The sequence below is a fragment of the Brachionichthys hirsutus genome, chromosome 5 (genome assembly GCF_040956055.1).
Source record: "Brachionichthys hirsutus isolate HB-005 chromosome 5, CSIRO-AGI_Bhir_v1, whole genome shotgun sequence".
Classification (NCBI taxonomy): domain Eukaryota; kingdom Metazoa; phylum Chordata; class Actinopteri; order Lophiiformes; family Brachionichthyidae; genus Brachionichthys; species Brachionichthys hirsutus.
This window is the reverse complement of record NC_090901.1, coordinates 6,339,225-6,352,572: the sequence shown is the minus strand read 5'-3', so window position 1 is coordinate 6,352,572 and position 13,348 is coordinate 6,339,225. Positions and strand designations below refer to the sequence as shown.

Here is a 13,348-nt window from a genome sequence, read left to right as displayed (position 1 = left end):
AAAAATAAGGATGCATAGTTCCAAACCAGACGTAGATGATGTCTGACAGGAAGACGGGTTCATTTCGGGACGAGAGAGGAGTTGTTTCAGGGACGACGTATTTAAATAAATGAGTTATTTTCCCTTTGTGGTTCGAGTGGGAGTGCTGGTAGTAGGGCAGAGCGGAGATTTGCTGGATGAGGTATGAGACGCAGTGGGAGTCGGGATGGTCTCGAGCCAGTCGGTTTTGTCCAACACAGTGAGCTCTTCCAACAGGATGGACAGCTAATCATTTCCTCCAACTATTCATGGCATCCGTCCGTCTGCGTGGAGGCGAGATCGGGACACAACGCGGACGGATTGTTGAACCAGCGGATGTCCAGGTAAACAGATTAGAAGTCCCATGTTTGTGCTGGAAAAACCGATGATTCGCGTTGACTGTTTGAGAAGTCAACGTTTAGCCGGGTATTTGATAGTATACATACTCTGAATGCCTGTGCAGTCACCAGACACACCAGTGCAGACATGGCTGTCTTTACACAGGCAGAGCCCAGGCGTAGCCTTGAACACGGCGTAATCCATCAAGCCCATCGATGTGAAAAACAAACGTAAAAAATTCGGTTCACTTAAAATAACTTTGGTTTGACAGTGCGGACTTCAAGTAAGAATGAGGTAAATAACTCACAGCTCATGTCGGAAACAAAACCTTCATCTCAGAAACTCATCACGCTCTCCTTCATAAGAGAAGAGGGAGGAGCCAGAGCCGTTTCGCTCTGGACTACAGCCGCTAACAAGGAGCAGCAACTAATGTGCTCTAATCCGCTCCCTGAACTCATTTTATTGTCCAACATGTGGCCCCCCCAGCAGGGAGAGTCTAACCCTTCAGCTAAACCAATTAAAAAGGACATGCAAGAACGTGTTTTCCATTCACGGCGCGATTTCTTTTGTCCTTTCAGCTCCCGTTGCCCGATCTGATCAAATCCGCCGTGATCTTATACTGACAAAAACAATTTCTCCAAACAACTTTCCTCTTCTTGCAGGAGCAGAGATCAAAATGAACGTCGAAAAAGTTGGCATGAGCCGAGCGCTGCCAGATGCCAAAAGGACACACAGCAACACGGGACGCCTGTGGGGACATCTTTTATTTCCTGGCTGCTCCTGGGGGAGGTTTTAACACGTCTCTGGGTGCATTCACACTTGGTCCGGAACAGTGCAGAAATGTTTAGCACTGCTTCAACTAGCATTCACACGTCGACAACAAAAGGGGATGCGTATGAGGTCACGACCTGATTGGACAGATTTGATGATGTATTTATGAGGTTTATCTGAAACAAACTGGGCTAACCAGGCAAGGCAGAATGTTTAGCGTAGCGAGGTAGCAGGATAATAATACAGAAGCACCAATTAAAGGCTGTGGTTGCCGAGTGGAACCAAATGCTCGGACGCACTGCAACATTCCCATCACTTGTCTAAAGGCCAACTAGGGCTGATGGTTGCATCCTTGCCCCCCCCCCCATACACACTTTTAAATTCAGAGGAGATGCACACAGGCACACAGATGCTGCCTCATCTGTGCTGCTCTGTCAGAGTCCCGTGTGACTGGCTAACACACATCATGTGACGTCTCCGGGGCACTCGGGAGGTCAGGCAGTCTAGCATAAACAGAACCGGGGAGACGTTCCGGGCTTCTGTGACGTGCTCCTGCTCACGCAAACACACACAAACCTGCACAAGCCAGACAATTACTGTGAGGAGGAGAAGACGATTCCGCTGCGGGAACAGTCGGGAACGGCACACTCCGATAGACTCATATATTCAGAGGCAGAAATAGACTTACGCCGGCACACACACAATCCCTGCTTCCTCCACAAGCGCACACAGCTCAGGCCACGGCGCCGAATGAAGGCGTCATAACCCACGACTATGGGATGTTTAACGTTCTGCATTCAACTCCGATTGCGGCTAACAACTTCTCAAAGGAGACGACTGACTTTAAGGGCAAATAAGACGATATAAACAAGAACCTTTTGGGGTTGTTTTTACACTTGCAGATTTAATCATTAATTACTCTGTGTTTGATGTCTGGTGATTCAGAGTTTATGACATTTCCAGGAAGGTCAAAACGACTGTTGATGGCTCGGCAGCAACAAGGACTTTTTGGAAGCCATGACGTGAAAACATCAGAAGTCCTACTTTGAGCTAAACCTCCAAACTCCGGCAGAGGTGGAGATCGGTTGGAGTCGTGTGTAGAGGAAAGCTCAGGCCGAGCCGAGCTGAGCCGAGCCGGGGCTGGGATGGGATGCTGAGACGCATCCTCCCAGCTGGCTGCAGCTAACGCTGCGGCCGTGTTCAACAACCTGCCATCTGGCCCCTGTTGTAGCTACTGTGGGAGGGAAGTGGTGTCTGGTGGCGAGTGAAGCACCACTCAGGGTTGAACGGGCAGCATGTCACCGACAATAGGATGGCTATGCACCATCATCAGCACACAGTCTGGTGGGTTTGTTATATTTAAATGCATGGAGTCTAGCTGATTTTGCAGTTTGTCAAGTGTAATGAAGTAAGTCAAATATTGTGCATGATCTATCTCAGGATAGATGCTTCGGACCAGCTTTCATCCACATTGCAAATGGGCCGATGCAGAAATGCTGCACTCCACACCCCGCAAAACCCCAGACTATGCCTTACTTAAACTTTCTCTCCTCATGTCTACAAGCCCACATACCCCAAACCACCCCCATCCCTATCCTGAGCATACTACCCCAGCAGGAGGGGCAGAATGCTGATGAAACCATTTGAAGAAAGTCTAAATATTTTTTATTACAGGGGACATATGTCCCATGGAGCTGGGGATGGATAATGGAAGTATCATCCTACAGGAGCAATGCAGGAGGTCAGAGGACTTTCATAGTGTCTACAGGCATCAAGACTATCACCTCTTTTTAACACAACATTTCACTTCTATCACTCCATTTTTCTACTTTCTATTTGAATCACATCCATTTTGCTCCTGAAAAGCCCTTGAAAGCTGCAATACCATATCATCTTCTCATCGTCACGGAAACACTTGACTCAAATTGCCGTCGAAAGCGGGAGCAGCAGAGGTCAATTGATTCTGTGTGTTATCTAATGTGCTCTAATCCGCTCCCTGAACTCGTTTTATTGTCCAACATGTGCCCCCCCCCCCCCCCCCTCAGCAGGGAGAGTCTAACCCGTCAGCTAAACCAATTAAAAAGGACATGCAACAACGTGTTTCCATCCACGGCACGATTTCTTTTGTCCTTCCAGCTCCCGTTGCTCGATCTGATCAAACGCTGCAGCTCAGAGACCGGAGAGCCGTCTGCAGGCCGGAGACGAACGATGGCGGATGTTTTCTGATTGTGTTTTATTTATCGTCTGTGAAACGACACACCCGCCAGGCCCAAAACGCAACCTTAAATACAACGAAATACGCCTTCAGGGTCGGGCGCAGCACACACACGCACACACACACGCACACACACACACACACTACGAGAACAAACTAACCAGTTACATCGGAAACATCCACATTTAAGGAAAACACACACAAAACACAGGAATACGCCGGATCGGATCCCATCTCCCGCTTCATTTCCCCACAGACAACCTGCTCCTGCCGAGGCCTCGCTTGCATGAAGGAATGAAGGATGATTGCTGTGGAGGTGTGTGTGTGTGTGCATACGAGGTGAATAGAATAAAACAGAAGTGCAGGAAAGGAAGACAAATTATTTACAGTCGGGTTTGTTTGTTTTTTTAAAGCACACACACACATTAGTATGTTGGTGCCAATCTGTCAAGCATCGCGATATTCCAGACAGAACTTGCAGGCCCAGATTTGGATATGCAGCCGAACAGGTTCCAATAAAAGCAGAAGACAAAAATCACAGGAGAAACACAAAGGAAGGATTTGAACAAACAGAGTGTGAGAAAAGCAAAGCATCTTTGTTATAATAGAGCAGAAGATGGACCCCAGTGCATTGTGGGTGAGTGCTGCTCGTGTCCGTCCATTCTCACCACTGGGACTGATCCTTCAACGAAGCCAGTATTAAACTAATCCAGGGTTCAGTATTGATTATTAGACTGACTATTTGTTGTCTAACGGGAGTTCGACGGGAGTTTATAGATTTGACATTAATTTAAGTTCCCTCCGGAAATGAAGCCACAGTGTCCTCTTAAATATTTAGATATTGATTCTCTGGCAGGGGGGGGGGATTCCCAAAGGTTTTCGATGCATGAAGCTCTGAAGGCAGGTATCATCTTGATGCATTCAGCTGCAGGAGGAAAAGTCTGAGGTCCAAAACTCCATGCTAGCACCAAGCTGGTGAGCAATACTGGGAAGATTTTCCCAGTTGGAAGCCATTCCCTCCTGACCTTCCGTGGTGCAGTTGTGTTTGCTACTGCTGGAAACTTTCTGCACCCACACAAAATGTCCAATCTGTTATACAGGAAGACAGAACTGGTGTGCGTTTGCATCCCATGGACGCTCGGCGTCTAGAGGAGTCAGTAAACTATGGCGTTACAAACGGCGTCCTCACGCTGCGACCGACATCTCTGCATTAGCTTGCTGAGCTCGTAAAACCAGCAGGCACCGTTCCCCAAGAACTCTTATGGGTCATTGGACTCCCCAAAATGCCTCTTAGTGGCTTTTAGTGGTGCTCTGCATCCGCAGGAGGCACGCAGCGCAGTCTGATTTATTTTTAGCTTCTAATTTTAAACTACGGAAAAGGTAAAATAGAGAGCCTTACACAAGATTTATCACTGAGGGGAAAACCAATCTGTTTTGAGAGCGATCCGGATACACATCTGGATAAAAATTTTAAAAGAATCTGGATTTTCCCCATTTACTTGCTTGGAACATTTTAATGCAGTAGCTGCAGTGCAGAAAAACCCAGCTCCTTTCCATGCATGGAAAATGAAGCATGAATACATCTCGAAGTTAATGAAATCACTTTGGGGTTACACAAATACAGTCAGACACACATTTTACAGCACGTTAAACACACAGGAAGACAAACACAAGGCGGTAAATCTGCTTCTGAATTCCTATCGACTCAAGTACGCCCTTCTGAACAGAACACATCACATGCTGTCGTCGCCACACAAGAGGCATAGGCAGACGCTTTTTACACGTTGTGTGTACAAAAGCTTCAGCAGTGCGTGAAGCGGTGTTGATATTCAAAAACAAAAGAAGCACTTCTGCAGGAAGGAAGCATAATGCGACTCTTCAACCAAGAAGAGACACGAGTGAATCTGATTGGCCCTGATCACCTGGCGTGTGTTTGACCTTGCTGCGACCTCTGTGGATGTTCTATTAGACGTGCACGGGGTGAGTACAGACTACGGCTTCATTACTGACTGCAGATATTGATCCGTCTAAGCACGGCCACTCATACGGTGTCATCCGTTGGCTCCACCCGGGCAGGATGTCGAGATGAAGATGAAAGGTACTTCATCCAGCTCAGATGGTAATTATACACATCAAGGAGCCGCCGTATTTTTAAATTCTTTATTCTTGTGCTCTACTTCCTGACTTGGTGATGTCAGCCATTTCATCCTTCCCACGATCAGCTCACCTGCTGTCATTTCATCCATCTGCTGTTGTTCAGGCATACAGACTGTGGGAGAATTCAACATCCTTAAGAGAAGAAATGACAGATGTCTGAATTCGCCCTACAGAACATCACTTCAATCCCGAAGCACAAAACAAGCCGGTTTTATTCCCCTGCACCGTTTTCCCCTTCATCTCAGTCCATGCCTTTATTTGTGCTCATTGATTCTATTCTATCCCTTTCATCCAACCATAACCAAGAATTATCCCAGAACCACAGGTTCTTTAAAATCATCTTCCCATTCCCATGCAAGAAGAGCAAAGAGCGTTGTTTCAATCACCATGGAAACAGCGGATACGTGGTTAATGTCATCATGCTCTGAAATTTAAACTTCTACCAAGTCAGTGATAATTTCATGACCGTGGAGTAAAGAGCTTTGGTTAGAGTTTGCCGACTGTGCCGGAGCTCCCGCCATCTCCCAGCCAGACCGTCAGGGCTGTCAGAACCGGCAGGCTGTGAGCGTTCATGTGTTTCAGAGGAGCTGCTCCGGAAGCAGCCAGACGGGAGACGAGGAGGGTTTTGTTTTCTCCGTCTTTTTGTTCCTCCAGCACACGTCCCGCTTCTTTCTTCCAAGAATTCCTTGAGACATTTTTTTTGGTCTTTATTTGGTAGGACAGCTTTGACAGTGACAGAAAATATGGAGAAAGAGTCGGGAGGTTTGCAAACTTCAAGAAGGCCATGAATCAGGCAAGTCAGTTTTTGATTGGTGCTTGTCTGAAATATTAGCAAGATAATTTATGCATAACGTGAAGATAATTGGGGTAAGGCGATAACATAATTATCACGTCAGGCTTGCCCTACTGGCGCCGCTTCTCTTGTGGAGTAATTTGGCTAAAGGTTTCCGATAATCCAACGAGCTTTCTGACTTAATTTTCATGATGCCTTTCTGTTCTTTAGCCATTAACTTGTGATTTTCCAAAGGAATGAAGCCAGAAGAACGAGGACTGTTAAAGAGAAAGAAGTGACACTTGGACAGACAGGTGCAGTGATGGAGGAGAAGGAGGTGCAGCGATACATGGAGAGATAAAGGAGTGGACTCCAACAGCTATAAATCCTTCTCCGCCAAAGTCGATCCTTAAGAAGCAAAGGCCGATTACATTTTCGTTCCATTGCTGGCTTTCCTCCCCTTCTCTCTTTTTCCAGTCGAAAATCAATCCCCCCCCCCCCCCCTCCCTGCAATCCTGGGGGGTCATCCAAGACGTTCCACCCATCAGGAATAACAAGATGTATTTTATTTATTTCTCTGAGAAGACTTTAAAAAGCATGACTTTGAGTTGAGGAGCGGGAACAACAGACGACCTTGGATAAAGGACAGCTGAGCGTCCCGCTGCGAAAGCACGGAGGCTTTTGAAGGAGCGTTCCAGGATTCCTATTCATTGTATAAAAGGTTTTACATCCAGAGCAGCGAGTTCAAACAAAAGCAACGCGTCTCATTCTTATTCAGATTTCTCGCTTCGTCTTGACTGGAAAGCCGAAGTCTTTCTTCACCTCCCTCCTGTTGTGTACGAACAAATTCATTTCTTTGAATATAGGCAATCGCACCGATGACGAAGTAGTTCTTTGTCTTTTGTTAGATCATCTTCAGATCAGCTGAGTCTTTGTATTTCCATGTTTCTCACACTGCTTCTTATCACCAAACCGACTCCTCCGGAGGGAAATTACCAATTCCATTGTTGCCGGCTCATCACTCCATTTGTTCCTACCGAGGTGAGGCCACGCGCGCCGTCATCCCAATCTAGAGTATGACTTGTCGTAAGAATCATTTCATCTCGAGGTCACGCCGGAACCTTTCTGACAAATTCAATCACAACCCCTAAAAGCAGAAATCTGCTACACGATTGGAAAATCACTTTAACTCGCTGTTCCAAAAAACCTCTTCGTGGTCGTGAGGAATTGGAGATAACATTTAATTTCCCGTATAATTCAATTTCAGCGATGAAACACTGACGCCGAGATTTAGATCATCCGATGAATTCACAAAAAAACTAATCGCCAAAAAATATATGAAATATCAATTTGGTCCTCGCCACAGAGAAAAACACCTTAAATGCAGACGTGCACAACTCAACACACGGTTACTGAAATGCAGCATCGTCTTTGAATTTAGTCACATAAATGGTGCATGCACACACACACCTCTACATGGCTGGACTCATTGTGTGCTGTGTGCACGTGTGAATGAGCTTTGAGCATGAGAAGTGTTCTCATGAACAGACGCATTTGTTCTTCAAAGTGCTTCTCGCCTGAGACTGTCAGAAAATAATTAACCTTCCTGAAACACACTGGAAGGAAGCCCCCCCCCCCACCCCCACAGATTAGAAGAATACAAAGTGTGGCTAATTAGGATTACGAAAATCAGTTCATCCAAAAGAGCTCCTACCTACCGGTGTGACTTGAACCAGGTCCCTGCCTTGCATAATCTAGTTAATGTACAAGCTGGGGAAATATTTATGATCTATACAACTGTCTCTCTGCCTCCATCGTTCTCGGTGTTCCTCACGCACACAGGAAGGAACGCCTCCAGAATGCAGCAGGAGAGATGCTGCTCTGAGTTCCCATCATGCATCCTGCAAGGGGAAAGGATAATGTGCATTACAGCTCAGGTGATGACTCTCTGGTGACGATCGTAACAACAACCATTAACCCAGCGTCATATTCATCTTCCCGGCATCATAAACTGATTGCATTTCTGCCTGGCAACAAGGAGCATGAGGTCAGCGCTGCCGGTAAGGGATGTCTAGCATGACAGCAGTCAACCCCCCAAAGAAAATCTAGCCGTCTGCTCAACAGGAAACAAAGGATTTAATTGTTCATTCATCCTTGCTGCCTTTTGGTGACGGAATACTTGCATAGTTTGTCTTTTTGGGGGCCTTGAGCAGAGGAAGGCAAAAACTTCCATTTCAAATGTCTGTCTATTTGTCCTGCAATGTGAAAAGCTTCAGAGGTGCACAACAAGGTGCAGAAAAGGGTGCAGCCAAGTTAAGAAGCCTCAGCTGCATGTACAGGAATGACGCATTACCCCCCCCCAACTCCACCCCCACGGGGACCGCATACAGGAAGGCCTCGGATCAATTTGTGCCACAATCCTCCTCTCAGATGTACCGCCAGACCTCCGGTCACCCGAGCACTCGTGGTGATGAAGAAGCCCATCTGAGCGCAGCTTTCTCCGGGAGCAGAACCGGCATCGATGGCGCAGTTCTCCTCCTCAAGGCCGGGCTTCTGCTCCGACTCCGGCCATATGTTTTTACCTTAATACGCTGAAATCTGTCGCTGGATCATTTTGGGTTCCTGCTACGTCTACCTTTGGAAGCTGGTGTGGAACCTCATCGGGCCACTCTGCCTCATTAACCGACACAAAGGGTCAAACCACAACTCTGAACACTGAACCGTGCTGCTCCGGCTATTATTATTATGACATTTCCATTTTTAAGCTGCGGAAATATTCCTTTTACCAAACTTGCCACATCGCTGAGCTCCCCCCCCCCCCCGTGGTCTGTGACACATCCAACTCAATAGATGTAAAAGATGCGTTCTGACACCAACTCAACGCCGCTGAACCGAACTGTGGCTTTGGGAACCACGTGGAAGGAATGTGGGAAATGTTATTTACCGCAGCTGTCGAGTCGGACACAGAGGAGTGTGGCAGTTGCTAAACGGGTGAGCTGGCCAATGGCGTGTGAGCGAGAATCCTTATGGAAACATCAAGCAGGTTGAAGCGTGGCGAGCATTCTCTTCCATCACGAACGTTTCCAGAGGGATCATACCCGACAGTCTCCGTGCATTAAAACACAGGCGATGAGCCCAAAAGCTCCACGGCAGAGCTTCATAAGAGTCGACTGTTTAAAAGCTTCTGGATCAGCTTCAGTCCTGATATCATCCGATCACATGACCGACCGTGTGGATCCAGAGCAGCGACGCGTTTCAGAACCCTCAAGAACGCGAGTTCAGGCTCGCAGAATCAGCACCACGCCGACAAGCACCACAATCAATCACATTAACTGATGACTAATATCAACAGTACTCATCTGTAGCGACCAGCCATTTACTTTCTAGCTGTCCAAATACGCCACATGAGGCTCTGCTCATGTCGTCCTTTTATTTATCATGACAATGAACAATATGAGGCTCCGTTCTGACCTTTAAACATTTTAAACTGACTTTTATTACACGAGGTTGGGTCACTGGAAAAGGTTCCTAAGAACACAACGGCATTGTGTGTTGATGTGGTTCTGAGCTCAAAGCCCACAATCCTCCCCGTGTGTCAGAGTGTGTGTCAGAGTGTGTGTGTGTCAGAGTGTGTGTGTGTCAGAGCGCATTTCATCGCCGCTGGCGTGTCACCGGAAGCTGATTATTAGCCAGCCGACCTGACACTTACTCAGATGTTATTTCAATCCCTGACTGACAAACACAGGCACACACGCTAAGAAAAGTACTAGCTGCTGATCTGTTCCCATGGCAACATGTACCAATGGATCGCAGCTATTGACGGAGGATGAAGATCTCTGCAGACCTATTAAAAAAACAAAAAACTCCTACACACATTCATTTCGTGTGTGACTGCAGACACACTGATGCCCGCGTACACAAATCACACATTTCAGCCTCCATGAAATATCGTTTTGTTCTAAATGGAGAATATAAGAATACAACCTCTCCAAAGACCTGAGGCTGCTGAATGCTTGAGCAACCAGGTATAAGAGAGAATAAAATCTCCCCGAGCCATGCGGTGGAAGAGCAAGCGGCACAGCGGCGTGATGTAAAGGAGGTTTATGTTTAGAGGGAGATTTGCCGAGGAGGCCAGGCAGACATTAACATTTTAATTCGGCCTACGATGTCCAAATACAACGGACGCTAGAACGGCCCTCAGAGGAGCTCCGACCTCCAGCAGGATGGAAATGAGATTTCCTACCAAAAATGATGTCTATTGTGTCCCACCTTGCGACGTTACGTTGGAACCTACCAGGATGGCGTCAAAGACCTGCCCCAGCCTCTCACCAACATTTTGCCTAACCTGCTCTGCAGAAGAGTCGTACGCCAGGAGGAGGATGGATGTTAAAAGGGTGTGTGTGTGTGAGACTCCTGGGTGTGTGGCAAGCATTGTGTTGTCCATAAATGAGTTTCAATCAATAAAAGAGCAGACCCATCGGCGCGACAAATATCTCCGTGTGAATTTTATGGTGCAGAGAAAGATCTGAGAGAGCCAACAACCATGCGCCACACCGCTGGAAACACAGAAAGCTTTCAATATTCTACATGAGATGGAACGAATTATTAACAAAGCTGATATGGAGCCCGATCAGGTGATGCTGACATCATGTTTGGTTGAGCCTCTCTGCATTAGAATTCAGGTTCTTTTTGTCATCGGGCCATCATAATTTAAGAAAAGCTGATATGGATACATCTAAAACGTCTCACGCTGAAATCCCTTCAGTTATCTGTGGAGCATCCAGAGTTATATATATATATATATATATATATATATATCAGTTCTATTTGTGGGAAAAGAAGACATTCAGTGCCCCCCCCCCCCCTCCCCCCCAAATGCCATTTTAGGTGCTGCCAACATCGAGGTTCAAATTCCATTCACATCAACAGCAATGCGTGGATGTGTGTTGGGGTTTAATCAATCACCTTCCAGTTATTAAAACTATTTAAATAGATCACCTATACCTATCAAATGCTCACCAGATACTAGCTATAGAATCAAATGCATTCTGTTTTACTGTATTATCAGAATAAATAACAACAATAATGACGTCTTATGGCCAGAGTCGCGTCTGAATCGTCTTTGCTGCCATTTCCGTGCCAGCACTGAAGACAGATGCAATCATTTATCCAAATGTGCCGCCTGTGAAACGTCCCTGTGAAGACTGCTCGAGGTCTCGGTGCTCCACGAATGAATAAAAACTTTCCTCCTTGGCGTAAAGAACACCGATGCTTTATAAATGCACCTCAAACACTATGAATATCCGATCAGATCAATCAGGAGAATTAAAACATAATCTGTGAATAGATACATCAGAGATCGTATAGATATAGCCGCTCAGGGCGCAACATACGGAGTCACTTATTAAATCTTCCACACGCGGCTCCTAAACAGGCCGATAAATAAGTGCGTTAATAAAATGATATTATTGGGAGCTGATAGTGGAGCGTTGACGCGGTGTGTGTCTGTAAAAAGGAATAAAGCCGTCTTACCGTTAACGGCCAGGGAGCTCTGCATCATCAGCATCAGCACCGCGCCGACGCTCATCAAACCCCGCGCCAGCATCCCGTCCAGCGGCCGCGTCCTCTTGCGCTTCCCCGGCGAAATAACGGACACCATCTCCGTACTCAGGGTGCATGCCGTCGGCCAGCAAGAGCAGGGGTCGCCAACCCCGGAGCCGGAGCCGGGGCCGCCGCCGCTGCTGGAGAGGAGCGCGTCTTGGGGAGCCATTGGTCAGCCAATTAATCCTGAAAGGAAAACATTTACCGGCGCTGCTTTGGTGATCCGGTCAACGCGCCCCCGGTGCGGACAAGCAGGGCTCCGCTCTCCATGAGCCCGCTGGGGGGGCGGCAAAGACAAAGAGGGTTGTATTTTCCTTTGCGCCTCTGTGAAGTCTGTTCCCTATATGCTGCGACCTCAACGCGCTCTCCAGCTCCACCGCACTGGCTGCTGCGTCAATGCGCGCGTGCGAAACCGGAACACATTAGCAGCTCCTTTCACAATAAACGCATTCAATTTGTTGATTTAAATTTTGATTTTAAGACGCAGGTGGGGCAATTAAAGCAAAGGGGCTTATATAGAATCGTTTGCTCCCGCATGAAAGCAACACAGAAGGTTCCTATATAACTAAAATGTCTTACCTTAATTATCTTTTTTTTGAAACTGATACATCCTTGGGTAAGAGCTAATTAAAAAAACAAAAAACAAACAAGGGATAACATTTGTTCTTTGATATCAAAGTGATTTATTTCCTTAGACTTTAGCGCCAACGAAAACGGAGCTCGGAAAGCTTAACACAAATAATATTTTACTGAATATGATTGTTAAAAAATTGGGTTGTGATCTAAAAATAATGAAAATATCATGAGCAATAAAACGTGATTTGACAGCACCACCTGTAAAAGACACTCATTCATCCGACTTCCCTCTGTGACCAATTTATCTTGAGATAAACATTATAGTCAGAAACACCTGTGCAAGTAATCTCAAAACTACAGACAATATTCTGACACCCACGAAATGTTTGCCAGAAGCAGCATCACAATCAGAAGCACTAATTATCCCACAAACAGCGGGAACCTTAGAGGCTGGAAGTTCTCCACTGAGAGACAATTACTACTTCATGGAATTCAATTGCTGCCTTTCTAGTGTTTTCTCATTGACGGGACCTTACCGGCATGGGGCTGCTGTGACGCAGCGCTAATTATTACCTGGAGTCAGGTGCGGAGCCAGATGAGCACTGGCAACCAGCACGTTAATCAGCCGTTACTCGATACACCTGTAGGACCTAATGTTATGTCCTAATATTTCTATTGTAGTTACCAGAATATTAATTAGACAATTAGAATCCCGTTTTGGCTAACAGGTGAAAGTAATTAAGTGCGGTGATAATGGCGTTCAAATAGTTACTATTAAAATAAAATGTAAAAAAAAAAAAAAACACCACAGGTGCATTACACTTAAGACAACAGAAAGAAGTTATGTCCACATTATTTTTATTGTGAATGAACTCTTTTCTTAGGAGAGCAGGGGACCT

General features: G+C 46.4%; 1 protein-coding gene across 1 annotated transcript in view; it reads right to left on the bottom strand.

Annotated features, from left to right (window-relative positions):
• Window positions 1–12,042, bottom strand: part of kiaa1549la (KIAA1549-like a) — a 44,801-nt gene extending 32,759 nt beyond the window's left edge. Inside the window, exon 1 of the mRNA XM_068739625.1 lies at window positions 11,805–12,042. Coding sequence (XP_068595726.1) covers window positions 11,805–12,042 — 238 coding nt within the window. The remainder of the gene's footprint in view (window positions 1–11,804) is intronic.
• Between the last annotated feature and the right edge of the window lie 1,306 nt (window positions 12,043–13,348).